Source organism: Crocodylus siamensis, chromosome 6 (genome assembly GCF_052110815.1).
Source record: "Crocodylus siamensis isolate JL-2025a chromosome 6, ASM5211081v1, whole genome shotgun sequence".
Lineage (NCBI taxonomy): Eukaryota > Metazoa > Chordata > Crocodylia > Crocodylidae > Crocodylus > Crocodylus siamensis.
Window position 1 is genome coordinate 74,853,282 of NC_143400.1, and position 24,226 is coordinate 74,877,507.

The following is a 24,226-nucleotide window of genomic DNA, read 5'->3' on the forward strand; positions in this document are numbered from 1 at the left end:
AGGCAGGCTTCATCCCTGGATGTCAGCCAGGAGGATGAAAAATTCCTCTTTCATGGTTAGCAATGAACTTTACATTTCCAAACGGCTAAAATACATTAGCCGCTTGGAAATGTAAACTTCATTGCTAACCAAGAAAGAGGAATTTTTCACCTCCCTGTCTGACACCAGACACCTCCCGGGATGAAGCCTGCCTAATCAACATATCAAAGAGCAGCTCTCTCACAAAAGGACTCGGAGTAACCCAGGGGGAAAACTTCTACTCTCTACATCCCCTGTGCAAAGTGCAGTTTCTTTTTATCCTGGGAGAACTTTTACAATCCTTGAATTCTCCTCAGCCTGAAGGAAGGGTGTTTGGACCCGAAAGCTTGTAAATAAAGATTTTTTTTTTGCTACTATTTAGTTGGTCTAATAAAAGTTATCGCCTCTAACCCAAGAGTTTTGTTTGTCTTGACAGAGAATTGACATTTCTGAGTTTGCCAGTACTCTGAGAAACCCCAACATAATTTTTGCCTTCTAAAAGTGGAGTTTTTAAAAAAAGTTCTCTAAAAATAGAACCATTTAAAATATCCTGAATATTTTTAGCAATTAGATGAAGAATATAACTGTTTAATATTTAAATGTTTTGTTTTAGTATTAACTAGTTAGGCTCTTTTGATGATAATTAAGTCCATTCTTTCCTTGTCACAAAATATTGCACTTTGCAGCAACATAATGGCTACAAATAAAAGCTTTAAAATGCCCATTTTAATTAAATTCTTTACTTTTAAACACCATACAGTGTATTTATAAGGAATTCTTCTAACAAATATCTTGCACAGAAGTAAGATGAATGCAATATCCATATTTTTTTAATTAATTAAACCCATTATAACACCACTTTATCACAACTTATAAAATGCTTAGCATTTAAGAAAAGACTTTTATAGACTGCACCTAGTATTGCTAAAAGAAACTCTAATAGCATGTTTAAGTGTGAAACTGGCAGCTGTTATGTTTGCTGAAAATTGTGCAGGATCACCTACCATATTTACTGGAATCCAAGATAACAAATATAAGACAACTCCCCAATAATTAGATTTTTCTATATGGAAAATGTATAATTTGTTATAATTTTCCACATGTAGAATCTAATTATTGGAATGTTGTCTTGAATTCATCCCCTTCCCACAGTAGAGCTGGGAAAATGGCTGGTGGGAGGGGAGGAGGGGGGCATCAGCTAGCCCTCTTGCCCGCTACTCCCAACCCCGACTTCTCCCCCCTACAGCTTTCCTGCCAATCCTTACTGTCACACCCTGCCTAGGCTCTGTTCCGTCCACAAGCACAATGTGGAAGTGAGCTACATGTGACAGCAAATGGGGAGGGCAGAGACTGCAGAGGGGAACAGGAGACTGCTGGCGGTCTGACTCTGGCCCCAGCACTGACTGCTGCAAACTTCAGCACAGGTATTCCGTAAATGCACTTCTGAACACCACTTCTATACCTATTTATACATATCTGTGTGTGATAGTACAGAGTCAAAGGGTTCATAACTTACATAGTTCATTGGGCTGGGCCTTATCAGAGTCAACAACATTTCAAGCCATAGTGACCCCACAGCTCAGCGCTGCTCAGTATGTGTATGCATTCCAGATACCCCCACAAAAGATCCATGTGCTAACTAGGCCTTCACTTGCAACTAAAACTGGGTGCTCTTTTCACAAGTCCTGAGACCCTCCAAACTTCCTGCGCAGGTGAGGAACAGGGCTGTGTGATCTGTCGCCACCCCAGAAAGGGTGGGGCCACGCTAATCACATACAACAGGCTGAGAGAGGGGGCAGCAGAGCCTCCTCAGCTACATAGAAGTTTGGTGATGTTTGCCAGACATTTAAGGCTGGTGAAGAAATAGGAATCATTGGAAATGGGAAAAAAAGGCTCTGCTCAGCTGTGGGAGTGAAGAGGAAGTTGAAATTTATTTTATGTAGTGGTTCATCATGACTTGAAAGAGAGTTGGCATTGAGGGAGGCTGAGCAAAGCGGGCATTATGTCTTGGTCAGATGGGCTGTACTAAATTAGGTTTGTGGTAGGTTCCCCTCAACATTTTTGAGTTTCAGCCTCTCTGAGCACTGACCTGGTATTGTAGTACCTCCAGGCCCAGTGTTTGTTCCCTCCTGAGGAAACAACTGCCCAATTTTTTAAGGGACACAAAATAAAGATTCCATCAGCCTGTTTTCCCAGTATGGGCCATGTGTTTTATGGCCATGTTTCTCATGGGCTGCATTCAGTCAGCTTCATAGTTAGCTTCCATGACTAAGCACATGCTGATTCTAGCAGCAGTTTAACAATAGCCAGTGTATTTAAGAGGGCGGGGGTATGCAAATATAAGGCATGGAGCTTTTTTCCATGCTGACCAGGAGCCGGGGGAGGAATCTAATATTTGAGTAAATATGGTATTTGGACAGTTCAACCATGTTGAAGTATAAGCAATATGAATACTTCAGCTGGGACTCTAACAGTTGGAGATATTTTAATTTGCCATGTTTCATTCTCTTGTCATTCTATCATACACACTAAGTAGCATGAATCATATAGCACCATGTACTGGGAGGCAAGAAGTAATTGTGCAATAGTATCCTTAAGAAAAAACATCTTAAAACAAAGGTATGGGTTGTTGCAGAATGCCACCTCTATCTCTCCCCAAAAAACTCTGCTCTGTGACAATTTGGTTAACATGGGCCCTGCAGAGGGCAGACATCCCATCTCTTTAGGTAGCCTGAGTTGGATACATTCCTGAGGGAGATGGGGAAACCTACTCCCTCTGCCTACATGACTGGCATCACACATGCTCCTTATTGTTCTTAGCAATGCCAACCTGACTGGGAGGGGGCTAGAGACCCCGCCCAGCAACCAGTGATGCATTTCAAATTGGTTGGCTGGCAGCCAGCAGGTGCTGGCCTCCATTGGACCAGGTAAATGAGGTCATAAGGTCTATAGAAGTTAAGGACTGCCCAGGAGGAGGGGCAGTAGCCATGATAAAAACTCAGAGAGAGAAGAACTGGACCATCTGAAACTTGCCTTTTCTCTTGAAACTCATGATCAATGAACTGCCTGCCTCCGTAGGGAATCTCCACCTGCCTCTTGATGATACTCGTGAGTAAGCTACGTGAGATCTAACTAGATATATAGCTTGCAATAACTCAGATGTGTGACCAAAGGTTACCCAGCCACTCTGTTTGCTCTATGGGATTGGTCTACTCTGTACCCTGTTCCAAACCTACTCCTTGTAACCAATAAAGTTCTCCTTTGTACCTAGCATGGGAGACTTATTGGGAGTTGGTCTAGATTATGCCTTGAAGTCTCTTTGGTTCGACTGACTAAGGGAGACCACTATTTGTGCTTCAGAGTGAGGGAAGCACCCCAAGTTTTTGAAGTGAGTCGAGTACCCTCAACGGCTACTAGGCCTGTGTTTCCCAGGGGGCACAATGCCAGGATCAAGCCAGACCCTGGGTGGTGGCAGCACTACCCCCAGGCTAGCGGGTGTGCTCCAGGAAGGGGGTCGGCCAGACATGAGGCACCCCCAGGGAGGCACTCAGAGCCTGGAAGGTGGTCAGGTGCAGTGAGGTGGGTGGCTCAGCGCAGGAGCACCCCCTACTAGCCCACCACATGGGTTACAAGATAAAGCACTCACAAATGCTAGAATTAAGAATCCATTACTCAAGTTGCCAACAGTTTGGACAATCAGAATTTTTCAGGTTAGGACATCTGCAAATGAGAAACCAGTAATTCATGGTCACCTATGACAATTTTGCATTAAATTATTTATGTGCTTAATGCACTGCTGAGTTCTAAAATGAGCTGAAGAACTCAACTTATTAATGTAAGGTGTTTCTCTTATGTCATCAGCAATCTATTCTGGGTATCTGTGTATATCAGTGTATTTCTCTTTTCCTGCAGCTTCTCTGCCTGCTATCCTCTCTTGCAATAGGGATTATTCTCTATTTGGTAACAATATTTGCATGTATCTTTGAAAGTTTATTATGATGATGATCACTTTTTAATATATCAAAAATTAAGTTAATGTAATGTTTATTTTTTAATTGCAAACCTTATTGAATTCATGAACATAAGTGAGTTACATTTAATATGGTTATTTTTTTTATACTCACGGCTCTCCTAGTGCCTCAAGGGGCTTATGAGCAGACCGTTATGCTAGATGGAGTCCCATTGGCTGTGCGTACTTCAGATCCTGTTATAGGATTAGTATCAGATCTAAAATAAATTTTGAAAGACTTGTACTGTTCATTGGCTGATATTCATCACTATCTGCCTTGGCTAGTGCAAGTTATCCAAGTGAAAATGAATTGCACTGGCCATATCTTTAACTTTTTCTCTGATCCTAGTGGAAAGAAGCAGTGCTTTTGTTATCCTGTCTCAAGCAAGGGACTAAACTAGGTGACCTTCAAATGACCCTTCCAGCCTTATGTTTCTATTATTATAACAGAGAATTTAGATTCCTAGAAGTCTTGAGGCCTTAATAGAACACCGGCATTAGGGTATTGACAGTATCCTTATGTTTTAAGATTATAAATGTACCAATGTTTTGTATGATTTTCTCCTCAGAGATATCCATATTGAATAAAAGGTTGGCAGAATCACAAAAGAATAATGTGTCCCTCCAAGAAGAGGTAAAACAGCTGAAGTTGGTGTTTGATGAAGTTGAACTGAAAACTCAGCAGCTTCAGCACTCACTCCAGCGAGAGAACAAATTACAAAAGGAAACATTAGGTAAGAGAGAGGATGTTTTGCATCTTAAGCAAAAAACTAAGTGCAGTAAAAGCAAAATCAATCATTTTACTTTCAGTCTATAACATTAGTATTTCTACTGAAGTAGCACTAAAAGGCCCTCAGCCCCCTCTACACTCGCAGGTAAAGGCACAATAGGATCTAATGCCTCACCCACACAATCGTGTTTCCTGCCGTGCCACACATGCACGGCAGGTAGCATGTTTGTGGGATTGTGAATCAGATCTCATCATGCCTTATTGCTGGTGCAGGGGGAGCCTGATCTCAGGCTCTCCCTACACCAGCAACAAGCAAGCTCCCGCAGTTGGGAACCCACTCAGCTAAGGGCATGGCATCTAATGAAGTAGGATGTCACCTACAAAAGCTTATGCCTTTCTGAACAAATTAATATCTAAGGTGCCATCTCCCCCTGTTTTCTGCTTGACTTCAACTAATGTGGCTAACCACCTCTCTCTACAGGATTTGTAACTTTAGTACCTAAATACCAGATAGATAAATCAAATCTGCATTGGGAGGTCCAGATTTCAAGCATGATTCTGCTTTCTCTCTCCTGAGTCATAGAAATTTTCCTTGGGGACCTAAGCTACTCTTTCTACCTTTCTTCAGTTTTTTTGGGAAAGTTTCAATTAAAAAAATTGTCTTTGCAAGATGCTTGAAAAATGGTATGGTTTTAGGCAAGCCCAATTTCTGCAAGCTGCCTCTGCAGCTGAGATCCTAAAGAACCCTTTACCTCTGTCTCTTGTGGTTTTTCCTGTCATGCAGTCACTGATGAAGCCAGGTCTTGGTCCATGAGTGACTTTGAATATAAGGACCAAACCCTTCAGTTGACAACAGAAGCAGATTTGGAGCCAGTGGTTGGATGTGTTCACAGTGATTTCCAATTCTGCTGAAGCTGGAGTATTTGTATGTCTTCGACCTACAGTCTTATCTGTAGAGAATTACAGTAAAAGTATTATATATTTGTTTATGTAAAATCAGAATGATTTTCACAGTCTCAGTCTCTGCCATTTTGGCCTCGGAATCTGGTCAAGCACCCTGTATTAATTTTTTTTTTTTTTTTTTGCATATCTCAAAGGATCTAAACTCATGGGACATACAGGATGAAAAATTACACTGAGGAAAATGAGGGGAATCCTCAATGTTTTGCAAAGGAGCCTTCTCTCCTCCTTCCCTCAACCTCTTAAATATTTATATATTCAGTCCTCAAATGCTGCATTTCACAGTAGCTGAGAGAGATCAACACACAGAGTCTGTATGCCTTTCACCTTGCTGTGTGTTTTTAACTGCCACAAGATAGAAGCTGGCTTGATATGAGTCTTCAGCTAATATATGAGGATTATTCATCTAGTTCTCTATTTGTCAAGAAACGAAACGCTAAAAATAGTCAGTAAAATAGAAATTACTAATTAAATTGAAATGTAAAATAAAGCTAGACTAAACAACTAGATATTATGTGGTACATGAATAGGCATCAACCAGAGCAGTTACAGCTAAATTTCACCAAAAAGAAAGAGCAAGCCATTCATTCACAGGGATGTTAATGACGGGGGTCCTGGTTTTCTATGTTTAAAAATTACACATTCTCTGATAAAAATCCAAAATCCTCTGATTAAAACCCCCAATATCCATGTTTTTCTGCAATTAAAATGAAATGCCTCTCTCTCTCTCTCTCTCTCATTTATTTGTATATAAGCCAGCACCATCCCCTGCCCCATGCACAAATCTGGGGGGGACGTGCCCCCTCCATGCCCCTCTCCTTGGGAGTGTGCACAGTTGCCCCCAACACTGCCTCCCAGATGAGCCACCCATGACTCCATCCCACTCCCTGATCAGGGCCTGTGGCCACTCATTCCCATCCAGGCCCCATGCACAGCCTCCAGCCCTAGCCCCAACCACCAACCCTGCTCCACTCCCTTCCTCACCATGACTGCATCAGTCTGCACCCCCTCCCCACATAGATTTACCTGCAGGAAGTTGGGGGAGATACTCTCTGCCTGGCTGTATTGCTGGCCATGTGCATGTGTGTGTGCACAAGTACATGGCACATCCTGCGTTCGCTCCCCTGATCCCCAGGCAGCTCTTTGCAGGCTGGAACTCTGTTAGTTTCCCACATTTTTCTCCTTGTAAGAAGAAAATCTGTACTTTCACAGCACATGAAAAACCTGGATCCCTGCTGGTAAAGATATTGAACAAAACCGGCCCCAGGACCAACCCCTGGAGTACTCCACTTGATATCAGCTGCCAAGTAGACATAGAGCCATTGATTGCTACCCTTTGAGCCGGATCATCCAGCCAATTTTCTATCCACCTTATAGTCCATTCATCCAACTCACTTCCTGAGCTTGCCTGCAAGAATGTTGTGGGAGACTATATCAAAAGTCAAGGTATATTGCATCCACTGCTCCCCCTGCATCCATAGAGCCAGCACATCCCATCATAGAAGGCAGTTAGGTTAGTCAGGCATGTCTTGCCCTTGGTGAATCTGTACTGACTGTTTCTAATCACCATCTTCCCCTCCAAATGCTTATAAATGGATTCCTTGAGGACCTGCTCCATGATATTTCCAAGGAATTAAGTGACTGGTCTGTAGTTCCCTGGACCTCCTTCTTCCCTTTCTTAAAGATGGGCACTATATTTTCCCATTTCCAGTTGTCCGGGACCTCCCCGATCACCACGAGTTTTCAAAGATAAGGGCTAGCAGCTCTGTAGTCACATCAGCCAACTCCCTCAGTACCTTCAGGTGCTTCACATCTAGCCCCATGGCTTGTACACTTTCAGCTTTTCTAAATAGTCCCTAAACTTTTCTTTCGCCACTGTAATCTTGTGAAGTCCTGTGAAGACTGAGGTAATGAAGGTATTGAGTACTTCAGCATTTTCTGTATCATCTGTATCATACTTGCTAGTCTTTCTGTGCATTGAGATGGTTCATTCCAGTGCCTGTAGTAACAACTAACTCTCTGGACTCCTTTTCCCCCTCAGATTGGCCTCCTAGGGGATCCTGTCCAGCAGTTCCTTGCGTGAGTCAAAGTCTGCTTTTCTGAAGTCCAGGGTCCAAAAGCAGACTCTGCTGCTTTCCTTCCTTTCCTTAGGGCACTGAATTCAATGGTTGCTCATAGCTGCTGCTGCCCAGGTTGCCATCCTTCTATATTCTTCACCAATCTTTTCCTTTGTGAGCAGCAGATCAAGAAGACCTCTCCAACACTTGCAACAGGAAGCTTTCCCCAGTGCTCTCCAAAAACTTCCTGGATTGTCTGTGCACTGCTGGATTGCCCCCTTCCCCAGCTGATGTCAAGGTAATTGAAGTCTCCCATGAGAACCAGGGCCTGTGATCTGGGAACTTCTGCTAGCTGTTTAAATAAAGTGTTATCTACCTCATCCTCCTGACCTGGTGGTCTATAGTAGATACCCACCATGACATCACCCTTGTTGTGACTCTTTGACCCCAACCCAGAGACTTTCAACAGGCCTGCCTCCAGTTTCATACTGTACCTCTGAGCAATCATCTTTTACATAAAGAGCAAGTCCTCCTCACCTCCTCTGCCTGTCCTTCTTGAACAGTTTGTACCCATCCATGACAGTGCTCCAGTCAAGTGAGCTATCAAACCAAATCTCTGTTACTCCTATTGCATCACAGTTCCATGACTGTGCCAGGACTTTCAGTTTTTCCTGCTTGTTTCCTAGGCTCTGTGCATTCATATATAGACATCTGAGGTAACTAGATGATTGCCCTACTATCTCAAGAAAAATGAGAAGGCCTCTCCTGTCACCCCCTCCTGTTTGTGGTTCCTTCAGGTCACCCGCTTACCCACTTACTTCAGGGCTTTGGTCTCCCTCCCCTGGCAAACCTGGTTTAAAGCCCTCCTCACTAGGTTAGCTAGCCTGTCTGCAAAGATGCTCTTCCCTCTCTTCATCAGGTGGATCTCATCTCTTCCTAGCAGTCCTTCTTCTTGGAACAACATCCCATGGTCAAAGAAGCCAAAGCCCTGCTGGCAACACTATCTGCACAGCCATTCATAGATCTTCATGGTGTGTCCACTCCTATGTGGGCCTTCCCTCTTCACTGGAAGAATTGAGGAGAACACCATCTGAGCTCTGGTCCACTTCACCCTTGCACCCAGAGCTCTGTAGTCACTTTTGATCTGCTCTGGTGCCCCCTGTCAGTATCATTGGTGCCCATGTGGATGAGCAGCATGGGATGATAGTTAGAGGGCTGGATAAGTCTTAATAATCCTTCTGTGGCATCTCAGGTCTGGGCAAGCAGCAGACTTTCTGAGGCAACATGTCAGGTTGGCAGATGGATGTATCTATCCCCTGCAGAAAAAAGTCTCCAACTACCACCATTTATCACTTCTTCTTAGTAGCAGTGGTCTCAGAACTTATAACCTTGGAGAGACCTAGCCTGAATGTACTCCTTCTTCTTTGATGCTAGAGCTCCATATTTGTTCTTCAGCCAGACCACTGTAGGTGGGGATGTTGCTTGCTTCAAGTTTCTAGCTTCCACCTTCCTGGGAGACCCTGTCCTCTGCCTTCATATTGCAGGCACTCCCCCACCTGGCTGTCACTGGCAGACACTCCTCCACCTGGCAGTTGAGGAAGCCTTGACTATGAGTAGTTTTTTTTGGACAGACATCTCACAGGTGCAAACAGAGGAAGAGCTGGCAGTGGCAGTGGCTAATGTCCACTTTTTAGGTAGGTCAGATAAAGGAAACCATTTGGGCTTGACTGTACTACAGCACAACTTTTTTTCAGTTGTACGTCCATCTGGCACATGGTTTCCAAGATGCCAAGGCTGTCTGCACACCTGTCAAGCATGGCATACCTACAGATCACTGCCCTGTCAGAGAGGACTACAAGATTAGAATGAAAAGAGCTGCCCTTGTTCTGAGTCACGATCTAAGGTCAGACTGGATTGGCTGTGACCATCTGCAAGAGTTGCAAGGAAAACTAGACTGGGCCAGCATGGGTCTGTGTATTAGGCTAAGTACAGACAGTCACAAATCTGGTTTAAGACTGGTATGTTCAGAACTTGTATAGGTTGTGCTATTCTGGATGCCGTTTTGACTCATCTAAATTGTAGAGCAAACTGAACAGTATGTGATTTAAGATCTAAACCAGCAGTTCTTATTGCTAACAATCTTGAATGAATTTCATCCCAAAACCCATACCATTGGTAGTATTTAAGGTATGATTGGAAAGCAGTTGGGCACAGAGATCTTTTATTTCCTTGTCATCTCATAGTAGTTAGGGCTGTATTTTGTTACCTATTCATGATTCACAGATTTGCACTATAATTAAAAATCCATGACTGCAAGAATGCTTCAGAGATCTCAATGTGAGCAAACAAAATACCCACAAATACAGAAGATTGTGGGTGTCAGCTAGTCATTTTTCTGCCCTCCTTCAAACACAGCCACCTTAGATATGGAGTTAATATATCCCTTTTCTTAGTGTTTATTCATAAAAAGAACTTAAAATGAACATCAAAACCATTGCAAGTTTCTCTTCATGCTTAACTGTTGCCAGGATTCCTCTCTGTAGACAGTTTAGCACATACTATGCACCCTCTTGCTTAGAGAGTCACTTTCTTATATCTAGGTAGCAAAGTATAACAGTAAGTCAACAAAATGCATTTAGCATTTTCCAGCAGGCTTATTATCAGATAACAGCTTAGGGGCATTCATGTTAACGCTACCAGCCAAATTTTTTACCTCAAAAGTATTTTAATGTGTCAATCATTGGATACCACTAATTCATCTTAGAAGTTACAAGTCAATTCAAAGAAATGCTGTCATGTGTTTCAAGTCTTTCTTCTCAACCCACTCCAAGGACTGTAATGGACACATACAGAAACCTCATAAGGCACTTTGTCCTCCTTTTTTATTTAACATTTGTGTAAAACTTTTGGCAGAGTTTCTGTGAAGGCCTGAACTAATAAAAGTAAGTGGATGATACTTACTGTGTGTACCTCTGTAAGGAAAGCAGATATTATCATTTTGTAGCTTTCTGGGGAAAGACATGAAATCCAAATAAAATGGAGAAAAAGGCCATATTACTGGAAAAAAAGGAAATTTAAATGTTTAAACATCACTTATTTCCTATTCCTCGTAATAGGAATATTAACATTATTTGTTTCATGTTCATTAAGATCATGGCTACTGGAAACCTAGATAGAAGACATATTGCAAATGTGTCCTTCCATTCAAACAGAGGTGTAGCAGGACAGCTCCACACCTGGGGCAGCCACAATGTACAAGGCAGTGATGACTGCAATGTTGCAATCATGGGACAGTTTTTGTACCACCCCCAACAAACATGGTACCCAGAGCTTCTGCCCCAGGCATCGCCCTTATTTACATTACTGCATTCAAGGTTTTCAACACTCCTAACAGATTGTAATTTGCCTATAGTGATCCATGTGCTGATAATTTCCAGGTACTATTACTGTGCACCATTACATAATCATGAATGGGGGAATCCTGTAAAAGCTTTATTTCATCAAAATAAAGCAATCTCCTTACTCCACAATGCAAATGCAAGAATATAACCCTTGAGCTTTGAAACTTCCATCAGTTTTCCATTGAATAGAAACAACTTAATGGTTTTAAAATTAAGTTGGTTCTAGATTCAGATTTCTCAAAGTACACCACCTCAGAGACTTTCTCCTTCTTTGAGAAGATGTTTTACAATAGTAATTACTTTCTTGAGTTCTAAGAGATATTCTTGGTAGAGCGTGACAGAACTGTATCAGCCCATTTGGCTCCTGGGTATCAAATCCACAATGTAGAGCTATTTTTCTTCTTCATAAACTTCCAATGATGATGATGACATGTTGTGGTCTTTTTCAAGTTAGCATATCATGCTTGAAAGAAGAGAAATAAAAGGTATCTTTTATAAGGTAAAAGGTATCTTTTATCTTAAATAAATGGTTATCTTTCCATATTTTTGTAAAATGCTTGGAGTCCAAGAGGATGAAAGAGATATAAATTCCTCAAAAGAAAGGTTTTTGACCTGTTAATTATGATTAAAATTGGAGTGGGTATAGTTTTTACATGACCTTGTACTCAGTGGACTGTTTTAGGATTACCTTAAAATGCTGAATTTAAGATGCAGTACAGCATACCTCTAGCAAAGAAATTATGAGAGGTTAATATCTATCACTATTAGTAAACTATTATTAATAGACAATTATATTGAGGTATTGCTTATTCAAGATACTGATCTCTCAAGCTGCTGCTTGTTTCTTCTTACTTCACAATTGTACATATGTACAGTATATATTGGAGTAGGAGGTGCACAGACCAAAAAGAGATAGAAGAATAAGAAAAAGGAAAATGAGGCATCTACATAGAACAGGTTAGAAATGTAGAGCTTCAGATAGTTGAAAAACTGCAGATAGTACAGCATTCAGAAAGCATTCATAAGAATTATAACATTTACGAAGTAATCTAAAAGCAATGTTGGATTATTATTTTTACAAACATGAACAATTACCCCAATGAATAATATAAATAATATTGTAAACAGTATCCTCAATCTAAGATGCATCAAATATGCTTTCTTCAAAATTCCTATTTTGAATTCATGTTTTTTCTTTTATGTTTCATTGAAATCTATATAGCTGTTTCTTTGCGTTCAAGTAAACATGCTTCTTTTTTCATCTTGATCAAACTTTTGCTGTATACAATGCATAAAAGCCCTCTGAAACTTAAGTGTTTCTTACCTTGTCTCCTTTATAATGTGTTCCACATGGGTACAGTATGTTCCTTAGGAACAACTCTGGACTCTTTAAAATGGCCAGTGCCACAGGACAGTTTTTGGCATTTGGTGATCCGCACTAAAAAATGTTTTTAAGTATGTTTTGATTGATTTCCTTCAATTTTTATCTTATCTTATATAATGGCATTGCTTGTCTTATTAAAAATAAGAGGTAAAGGCCAAAATTCTGAAGTTACTAAGTCCATGTACCATGTAAGTCTTCCAGAGAGTCTAGTGCTAGAAAAGTATTTTACAAGCAAGAATTTGAATATTAATGGAAAATTTAAAAAAACAAACAAACAGTTTGTTGGGCTTCATTGGTAATATGGCTAGGACAAAAGGCAGAGGCGGGATATTGAACAAAATGGGAAATGAACTAACACTAAGAAAAAGACCTGATAAGCAGGGTGGTATCAGAAATTGTAAGGAATTAGATGACCAGAATCAAACAATACAGATGAGAGTCAAAAAGCATAACATAATTAAATGGGGACTAAAAGTCCTCTGACACAGGATCCATATTCTTATAGTGGAATAAGATTGACTTCTTTTAAAAACAATTCTCAATTGTGTATTCTGGGGGATTAAGGGTTAAATTCAACCAAGTGAAAAGGGCCAGTAGAAGGACTATGCATTATTTGGGGCTCAGTTAAACCCTGTTTCGAATGATGTACAGACCTTGTGCTAGGCCTCTTAGAACTCCGTTGTGTACTTTTAGGTTAGCCGGCAACAAACCATTATTCTTATGATTCATTTTAATCCTGCATTCTGTCTGATTTCTCATTGCTGGATGGCTTGAATTGTTTTTATCATTTTTGGTTTGTACTACAGAATACCAAGAGGTCCTAGTTAAGATTCAATTTCTAGTTTAATAGACTTTGTCAACTATAGAGGAGCAGTCAGTTCTTGATACAGAGACATTATAGTCTGAGTAGGTAAGGCAGACAGAAGATGGAAGTTGAAACAGTCACAGAGAGAGTTAAGTGATTGCTCAAGATCACACAGCAGTCAGTCATGGACCCAGGAATATCAGTGTATATTTTCCCATAGGAAAATGGTTACCTAATTTAGAGTAAATTCTCCATTCCCTACTTAAAGGCAGGGAATGGGAAAAAAAGTTTTGTTTTTGGTTTTTAATATTTTTGTTTGGCTGGTAACATTAAAATCTCCTAAATATAAACTAGAAAGATGGCTGTTACGGTAGATTGTTGTTCTGCTAGAAGTGTATACAAGTTGAACTGATCTAAATGTCAGTCTAAGTATTATATTTTTTGCTGATTTGGGGAATGGATAAGTGGGAGAAATTACGTTTGTTCCATTTGGAATCAAGGTACCTAGGATATAATTGGAGGGTTTTTTCATACTGTTGCAATTTATAAGTAGTGTGCATAAAATGCTTATTATTTTCCCTAATCTCTGACTCTCTTTTTAGAGGTCAGTATGACCAGCAAACTAGTTATCTGACTTTCATTTTTCCCCCCAGAAGGATTGTATGCCCTCTAACTTGCAATAAACAAACACAAATTGTGAGTCATGAGGCAGTTAGATTATTTTATATTAAACAAATTCCCTAGAAATCAAACATGGAAAACTTCTTACAGCATTTCTATAACTTTCAAAAGTTTTTTAAAGATTACTTTCACAAGTTATATTTTTCAGTGCATTTTTTCAAGAGAATAATCCATCTAAAGAAAAAAGAGAAAAAATGAAAATACCACTACCACTTTCTCAAATGCATTTGCACATTTCACTTTGAGTTGAAATTTGTATTGTTCTCTTCTTAACCAAGTTAAAAATGACAAGCTAGTACAAGTTAAATTGCCAGTTTTGTTATATGGCATATTTTTAGTTGCTTTTTTCTGTGAATGGTATTTTCAGAAGTGCACAGCATCATTTGAGAATAGAATAAGAGAACAGTCTCTACAAAAATGTTTCTTTCAATTAAAATGTTACCAAACTTCAGAAGTTTTACTTTTACAAGTATGGAATTCTTCCCTGGTTTTCATGTGAAGTCAGGTAGCATTGACATAGGAGTCCTGGTCTTCATTTTGCCAGTGACTAAAGGGAGAGCACTATGTTCCTATTGTTGTAAGCCTGCAGGGCTGCAAAGCACAGGGGTTTGTACAGGGTCTATACAAGAAGAAAGTCAAAGTCTTTATTTTTTGTAAGTGTGAGTGGTACAATTAGTTCTTTATCTTCAGGACCATCTCTAAGGTGTCCATCTGTTTGTAAAGACAGACAACACCATCAGAGAGGCTCACTTTACTGAACAGGAGGATAAACAATTCTGCAGTCTATCCTGCATCAAGAAGTCATCTTCCTGTTCTCCTAGATAGAAATCAAGCTTAACTCCAGGCAGGCCAGATCAAAGAAACATTCATATATTATAGAGCTAAAAGTGACCATTGCAATGATCAGAGTTGACCTCGTGAATCACAGAGGCCATAGGGCTTCCCCAAATTAATTCCTCTTTGGAGTAGAGCATATCTTTTAAAAAAAATCCAATTTTGATATAAAAATTTCTGGTGATGGAGATTCTAAAACTCTTGATAAATTGCTCTAGTGATTATATACACCTCCTGCAAAATTTGCACTTAATCCTAATGCGAATATGGTGAAGAAGAATTTTCAGGCACTGGATCTTGCTACACAACTGTCTGCCTTCTAATATCAATTTTCTGTTCCACATACAGATATTTATAAACTACAATTCAACTCTCTGTTAAACTAAGAAGATTGAGATTCTTGTGTCTTTAACTGTAAGACTGGAACTGGTTTCCAAATCCTGAATTATTCTTTTAGCTGTTCTCTGAATCCTTTCCATCTGCTCTGAACAATGTTATTAAATGATAGATTGACTTAGCTAGAAAGTATTGAACCTTGAAGAATGATTATTGAATGCTAATATCTTCCAGGGCTGAGTGACCAGATTTCCATGTTACCTACTAGGTACGTTAACCACTGCAGAAAGCCACAGAGTATGAACATGTTTCATAGATGTCATAGACACCAGGGCTGGAAGATCATCGAGTCCTGCCCCCTGCCCCAGGGTCAGGAAGTCAGCAGGGAACATAGGATCCCAGCAAGATAAAATCCAAATGTCTCTTGAAGGCATTCAGAGTAGGTGCTTGAACCACCTGTGGCAGCAGTCCGTTCCAAACCTTGGGGGCTCGGACAGTAAAGAAGTTCTTCCTTATGTCCAGCCTGAAACTGTCATGGAGGAGTTTGTGACCGTTTGACCTTGTCATCCCTTGGGGCGCTCTGGTGAAGAAACGTTCCCCCAGATCCTGGTGAGCATCCCTGATAATCTTATAGGTGGCCACCAGATCACCCCTGAGCCTGCACTTTTCCAGGCTGAAGAGTCCCATGGCTCTCAGCCTCTCATCATAAGGTCTGTTCTAACACCAAATATTACTTGGTGCTAGAGAGAATGCTTTCTATTAGCCTTCTTTCCCAACTCTCTCTCTGTCCAGTCTTTCAGAAAGCTACCTCTAAGTGTTTCTTTTGCCAGGTCACTCTGGTCTTGGTGCTCAGTGGAAATAGAATTAACTATAGCTTGCTTTCTTTCTTAGGAAACAAACCGGGATCTGTTGACCTTGGTTCCCATTTTTCACAATACAATGCAATTGAAAGGTGTTTGGAACAAAAGCTTTAAAATGTTTTTAATAAAATAAGAAGTTATACCCATGCTAATAACTTTGTAGTGACTTTCCAATATAAGGATTTATAAATCATGGGGGATCCTTGACTTCTGCCATACTCTGCTTTCCTCACAAAAATAAACAAACTATTTTTTATGTACCCACTGGGCTGTTTAGGGAATTAACTAATTAAGGTTGTTAAGGAGCTGAACATTTTCAGTGTTAGGCCAAATTTCTCCTTCATTTAGAGGTCTTGTGTATTGTTACGTTCCCTCTTCTTCATCCTCTTATTTTCCTTAAATGTGTTTACAGAAAAGAGGAGTTTCTTACCAAGTTTATGTAATGGGCTCACTTGAAGTTATCTCAGCAGTTAGTATGATTGTGTGGAATCGCTAACATCTCAGCAATACCATATTTGCAACAGAAAGGTCACTATGACCAGCTCTGATTTAGTTGTCTGTTATTCTGCTTGACATATCATTTGGTTATTTTGCCCTTGTCAGGTTTATTTTTTAAAAGTGCTTATAATTGGAAAGTGAAATAGCAGGCATTCTCTGGGGAAAACATAAATGAAACTCAGCATATTGGATTCAAACTAAACACTAGGATTCACTTTCTGCAAAAGTAAAAATAAACAACTAACATTGAATCTGAGCAGGTAGTTGATTTGAAGTGAAGCAGGGTTTTAAAAATCACTAAAAAAATTTAGCAAATTTATCAGGAATATTAGCATTCCCTGAAGTCAGACAAAGTGTTTTGTGTTGTTTTCTAGTAAGAGTTTCAAATGTAGAAGGACTGTTTGTTTGAACATTTTGCCCTACCATCACCACACTGGCCTCCCTAAAGGATCTGTCATGATAATGAAAAATTATCATCTTGACCTGCAATTTATTATTGTTCTGTTAGCCAAAGAAGTGAGCTTATTTGTTAGTTTGTTTTAAATTTCAGCCATCTCTTGTTCAGCCATTTGGTGGTTAAAGAGGGTCAATAAAATATGCAGAAATTTCAAAGTGGCCAAAATCTACTGGCTAATTTTCTAACCAGAGGGATTAGAAAAGGAGGGGTACTGTAAAAATATACAGTGGCATTTGATAGAGACCTCATCTGTCTTCCCTATGGCCTGGGGCAGCAAAGGACTCATATTACTGCAACTTTCTGTGAGATGGGGAGGTGCCCTTACTTTCATTGCTCTAGCCAGTCAACATGTGTGGCAGTAGACACCCATGTCACTGCACTTTTAACAGCCACTACATTTTTTTCAAGTCAGTCTGGACCACAGAAATTAGGGGCAGATTTAGCTGTGTATGATTCTAACTGCTGGCCAGAGATACAGCATCTGATCAGACTTCAGATGCTCTTGCTTTACATCCCATTTATAGTATTAAACATTAACACTGGTCTGCAGAACATGATAATAATTATTAATGAGAGATGACTTGAGAAGGGAAGCTGCTATAGGTGTGGCTGAGAAATTGGTATGTAGGAAAATGAGACTTTTCTTCATGTTTACATATATATGTGAACCGAGGAAGGAGCAGTATTTTCATCTGCTTTAAAGTTTCTTCAGTGATCTTTTGAAACTATCTTGATGCAACAAGCTATATTATGATTCCATAAAAAAGACAAGAAAAATAGAAAAAGAACCTTTCTAGTCACCCTGGGCTTGGTATTTGGGAAGCAGTAGGTTAGAGAGATTTAGTATATTAGAAAGAGAATCCATTCACTGGAACCCTGGGAAAGCAGGAGTTAGTAAAAAAAGTGTGTGCTTCTTTCATTTTGTTGCCTTGCCCTGTGTGTGGGCAGAGGTTCTGTTTTCATTCCCTGCCAGTTATAATGATTATCCATGCTGCCTATGCCTGGTGCTCTATGAAGAATGAAGGCAATTAGCTGCCCTATGGAAACCACTCCTACTCAACCCCAAGTAAGTTCAGGTAGGGATCTGGAGAGGCATACATTTTGAATGATTCAAGCTTAAGAGCAAAATCCTTATATAGGTGAACAAGTGGCCATGCTAGTAGACTTATTGACTTCAGCAGAACTTCTTGTGTAAATGTCACCAGTGGGCTGACTCCTTAGTGAGAAAGGTGAAGGGTAGGATTTTGGTAGGCTAAGCCAAGTTTATATTAACATGTATTTCTTATGTTTTTAGAAGAGAAACTGATCCTCTGTATAGAGGAGAAATCCTGTATGATTCTTTTGAAGTCACTAAAGTTATTCTGGATTTGTACCAAAGGAAGAGTTTAGAGCCTTCTCCCTTGTGTTTGATTCACACGCCCTGCATTGCCCCTTAACAGTCACCTTAAAGTAAGTGGTCCAGGAAACGTTTTCCTAACAACAAAAATATCTTTACATTGTACGCACCATCCTTTTAGTGTCCCATGTGCTTCTCTGATCTCTGGAAAAGAACCCAGTTATATGAATTGTTCTCAGTCTAACAGTTACTTTTTCTTATTTGTATTTGTATCATTTTCTTACCGTCCTCTTTTCTCACCTATTAACATTTTCAAAATTAAACTTCAGAAGGATTTAACTGTTACATATTTCAAATTGGTACTGGTTCTAGCATGCCAACTCTTTTGGGTTATATATTTCAATTCAGCCCTTGGCTCCTTTCATCTTTGACAGGCAGCCAGGTGCAGATAAATATTTTCTAAATATTTTAGGGGTCTCATGGGCTGGATCCAGCCCACAGGCTGTATTTTGCCCACCCCTGGTCTAATAAAAGATATCACCTCCCAAAGAGTTCTGATTACTTTACTTTGATTCCTGCACTTCTCGTGAATGAAGAGCACTATTAAACCCATCAGCATCAGAAAGGGTTCATCCAACCCCCACCATGACATTATTTTATCTGAGATAATACAGATGTTAAATTAATCTTATAAAATATGTATATTCAAGTAGATATGAGTCAAGCCTCTGAAATATCGTTCCTTAAAAGGAATTGAATTATGTAAGTGGCTGCATTACTATTAGACTTTCATGAAAAACATTTGCTAAAGTAAAAGTTAGGGGTGCACTGATAAAGATTTTTCAGGCCGATACCGATGACCAATTATTAATGAGTCATATTGGCCAATACTTATCTAGTTGCCTATATGCAGCCTGGCAGCTTGGAGATTTCATAGATTTCATAGACATTAGGGCTGGAAGGGACCTCGGGAGATCATCGAGTCCAGCCCCCTGCCCAAAGGGCAGGAAGTCAGCTGGGGTCATAGGATCCCAGCAAGATAAGCATCCAATTTACTCTTGAAGGTGTTCAATGTAGGCGCTTGAACCACCTCCGCTGGCAGACTGTTCCAGACCTTGGTGGCTCGGACAGTAAAGAAATTCTTCCTTATGTCCAGCCTGAAACGGTCTTGCAGGAGTTTGTGACCATTCGACCTCGTCATCCCATGGGGCGCTCTGGTGAACAGATGTCCCCCCAGATCCTGGTGGTCACCCCTGATAAACTTGTAGGTGGCCATCAGATCACCCCTGAGCCTGCGCTTTTCCAGGCTAAAGAGTCCCATGGCTCTCAGCCTGTCATCGTAAGATCTGTTTTCCTGACCTCTGATCATGCGCGTGGCTCTCCTCTGGACTCTCTCAAGCTTCTCCACATCCTTTTTGAATTGTGGAGCCCAAAACTGGACGCAGTACTCCAGCTGCGGCCTCACCAAGGCCGAGTACAAGGGGAGAACGACGTTCCGGGATTTGCTCGAGAAGCATCTATGGATGCACGCCAGCATTTCGGTCGCTTTACTAGCCGCAGCATCGCATTGGAGGCTCATGTTCATCTTGTGGTCAATGATGACCCCCAAGTCTTTTTCTTCTGTAGTGCTAACCAACGTAGCACTGCTGAGCCTATAAGGGTGCTGCAGGTTTTTCCTCCCAAGGTCCCTTGCATTTTTCGGTGTTAAACACCATGAGGTTCTCGTCCTCCCATTTGCTAAGCTTGTCCAGGTCAGCCTGGATCACCCGCCTATCTTCTGACATGGATGCTTTGCCCCAAAGTTTGGTGTCATCGGCGAACTTGGCCAGTCCACTCCTGACTCCAATGTCCACATCGTTAATGAAGATGTTGAACAGTATGGGTCCCAGGACAGAGCCTTGAGGGACCCCACTGGTCACAGGGCACCACGATGAGTGACTGCCATCAATCACAACCCTCTGGGTCTGACCACGAAGCCAATTTCCCAGCCAGCGGATCGTGGTGGAGCCAAAGCCACAACCGGCCAGTTTGGCCAAGAGGTGATCATGGGATACCAGATCAAAAGCTTTTTTGAAGTCAAGATATATGACATCAATCTCTTCTCCCTTGTCCAGGTGATAGGTCACCTGGTCATAGAAGGAAATGAGATTGGTGAAACAAGACCTACCCTCAACAAACCCATGCTGGCTGTCCCTTAGAATGTTAGCCTGGGCCAGTCCCTCAAGGATGGCCTCCTTAATAAACTTTTCTAAGATCTTCCCCAGGATAGAAGTCAGGGTAATGGGCCTGTAGTTAGCCGGATCCACTCTCCTCCCTTTCTTGAAGATCGGCACCACATTGGCCTTCTTCCAGTCTTTGGGCACTACGCCAGAGCGCCAGGAGTTTTCAAAGATCCGTGCCAGGGGCTGGGCTATGACGCTCGCCAGCTCCTTGAGTACCCTGGGGTGCAGGTTGTCAGGGCCAGCTGACTTGAAGGTATCCAGCTTCTCAAGGTGTTCCTTTACGAGGTCAGCATTGATGGAGGGTAGGGGATCCCCCTCACCCAGATTTCCCTGTCCCATAGCAGGCATGGGCATCCCGTGTGACTGAAGAAAGACTGACGCAAAGTACCTATTTAATAGGTTGGCTTTTTCCTGGGCGTCAGTTGTCAGTTGCCCCATCAGTGTCTGGCTGGTAAGTCTGTGGGGGAAAATGGGTAGGGGGAGGGAAGAGGCATGGAGGGGAGCAAATCAAGGCCCCTGTGGTGAGGGAGGGAGTTGGGGTGGGGCTGGTGCTGGGGCAGAGGCAGATGGTGCCTAGCTGGGGCAGGGCATGGGATAGAGCCATGAGCAGCTTGTCTGGGGAGATGGGGACAGCTCCTACCCCTGTCAGTGCGCATTCCCAGGGGATACACAGAGGGGCACGTGCCCCTTGGATCTGTGCAGGGTGAGGATGAGCTGGGGCTGTGGGTGGCCCTGGGCTCTTCCTAGTGGGGGCTGGGCCAGGGCTGTGTGCGGGGCAGGCAGCAGTGGCAACAGTGGCACTGGGAGGGAGGGTTCAGGGGGGTCTACAGAAAATTTTGGGGTGCTTGCAGCCCACACCATAGCCCCCATCACAGTGCTATCACCACTTGCACCAAGTGCAGCACCAGCCCAGCCCAGCCCCACCTCCCCCCAGGAAAAGCCCATTACTGCTCTTGGCCCCAACCCACAGCAGCAGCCTGCCCTTGCCCCGTGCACAAATCCAGGGGGCATGTGACCATTCATGCCTCCCCTGGGGTACACCAGTGGCAGGATCTGCCATCCTCCTCCCCCCCCACACCCCAGATGAGCTGCCCGTGACGCCAGCCTGTGCCCTGTGCTGCCTTGACCCAATCCCAGCCCCACTCCCTCCCTCAGCATAAGGGCCTTGATCTGCCCCCTACCCACGTCTCTTTACCTCCACAGACTTAACCACCAGATGCTGCTCTCCAAGCTGCTGGGCTGTGCACATAGACACAGTATTTACCGGAGACATTATCGTGCACATCAGCCAGAAAAACCCCAATTGCTGATAATGTTAATTTTGTTTTTATTGTTGCCAATATGATATGAACTGATGTATTGGTGCACCTCTAGTAAAAGTTATTTAATCTGTGATTCTCTTCCAAGTTCTCTCTCCCCCTCTTTGTTATTTTCATATATATTACATAATGCAGTGTATATGCATCCACTGCACTCATGCTAGGAATTTTTGGTCAGTAGTAACTTTTGAGACAGGACATGTGACTTGCATTTCCACATGCCTCCAAAGGATCTAAATGGCAGAGCTATCACAACTAACTTCAGTGTCTTCTCATTGCCTGTGGTAACAAGTCACTGAATTAGAACTTAGCTCACTGCCCTTTAGCATTTAATGTGGTCTCTGTTGCCTCATGATTATTTTCAGGTAGAGGTAGAAGCATTTAATGGTAGTATTCGCTGTAAAATTACATTTTTTTGTCATTTCCATTTTCCCAATTAGGAAAATTTTTCTTCTGATTTTTCCCAGGAGTACTTCAGTGCCTTTAAAGTCATCATGTCCTAATATAAATCACAGGGGGTGCAGTTACACATGTGCTTTACTGTAGACTTGACTAATTAGCTCCACCACGAAGCATCACTTTCTAAATGTGTGCAGGTATTAGGGCTCAGTGAATTAATTAAGTCTATCGTAGCATAGTACTGTCAGGGACAGTACTATCCTATGGTAGAGTAATTACATGCACATGTAGACGGTGACGGGGCTGGCTGGGGCACAAAGATGCTAAAGTATGGAAACTGCCTGCCTCCTAACCCCATACTTTAGCACTCTTGTACCCCAGCCAGCCCCTCCTCTGCCCAACTCTGCCACCCAGAGCCCAGGGCTAACCCACTGGGCTCCCTGACAGCCTGAGCTGCTCTGCCCTTGCTCAAACTGCTGTGGTCCTGGGTACAAATGCAACTATCAAAGTGATGGGGATACTTTGGCTTTTTGCTATATCAGGAACTGCACCTTTGGGGCAGGGGGAGGGATGAGGGAGCCTCTATGCCATGTGGGCCCATCCTGGCCTCCCCTAGCCCCTGAGCCAGCAAGCCGTGAGGGGGCCCTCATGGCCAAGAAGCTCCTTTCCCACCCCCTAGCCACTACTGACAGTTGCCATCTGGTGAACAGGGTTGGGCTGGGGGGAGGAGGGGCTGTTCCAGCAGCAGCTTCTGGGAGACCCTGAACTTCTTCTCCTGCAACACCCTGCCAGTTGGGCTGTGGCATGCCATGAGGACAGAACTCCCCCTCCACCCCACCCAGCCAGACTGCATGGAGGCTGGGATTAGAAGCTGTCACTGACTTCCCGACGCTAGAGCAGCCCTGCACAATGATGTCTGGGATGTTGGCACTCATGCTCTAAGTTAACCCTTGATGGGATCTGGCACTGGTGAAGCACTCTACAAGAAAGTGCTTTAGGTTAATACGCATCCAACCAGGGTTAACTTAGAGTGGGATCCACCATTTTTAAAGTACTTTATGCACCATGAGCATCTGTTCTGTTATGGCTTAAAGCTCTTTCTGCATGCTTATAGCACATTCAGTGTAACTTTTGTACCTAGCCATAATGTCCAAGATTCCCCTTCAGCTCTGTGTTTCTTGTTTGTCCTTGTATCAGTTTTGTACTCTGAGTTTCTTGTTACTTCCTGCTTCATTTTGCTTCATATAACAGTCTCATTCCTGGTACTCTTGCATTAATCCTTTGTTTACAATTTCAGGCCTAGCCTGACACTTTCTTAACCTAAATTATTAGTTTAACTCAAATTTTTATTCTAGAAGCAACAAATTACTTTGCTTTTAAAGCTTCTTGGGGAATCATTGTTCCCTTGTGACCTCAGCTGGATGTACAAGGCTATGCTGAAAATATGCACTGACCAAAATTCTCTAGCTTGAGGTTCCTAGGTGAACAGTTATCAACAGTGGAATATATACATTATCCCTTAAAGAACTGTAGTTATTGTGCTGGTAAGGAACCAATTTTTAAAGTACCTAAACTTCCCTCTATTAGCTGTCTTTTATTACATCTGAAAAGGAAAAAAATGTTTTGGAGTTTACCCTGACATGCTAAACAAAGTATGTATGTTATAGAGTTTGTTATATGATGCTTTTTGGTTCTGCCCTCAAAATTACCAAACTAAAATAAAAACTTAAACTTCAAAACTAACATCTAGCCTGCTGTTGAAAATATGTAACAGTAATCCAGAATTACCAAATATAAGCTGCTATTTCCCCTCTTAGAGCACACCCTTGAAGAATAAATTTTGTTTGGTTGGGCCCTTTCAAAGAAGTGTTAGAGATCTTCATAGTTAAAGCTTTTGGGGATTTTTTAAAAAATAGTAAT

The 24,226-nt window shown here is 41.9% G+C and overlaps 1 protein-coding gene across 1 annotated transcript in view; it reads left to right on the forward strand.

The window, feature by feature from the left end:
• LEKR1 (leucine, glutamate and lysine rich 1) overlaps window positions 1-24,226 on the forward strand; it is a 137,057-nt gene that overhangs the window by 65,255 nt on the left and 47,576 nt on the right. Inside the window, exon 5 of the mRNA XM_090054129.1 lies at window positions 4,597-4,761. Within this exon, the coding sequence (XP_089910255.1) occupies window positions 4,597-4,761 (165 nt within the window). The remainder of the gene's footprint in view (window positions 1-4,596; window positions 4,762-24,226) is intronic.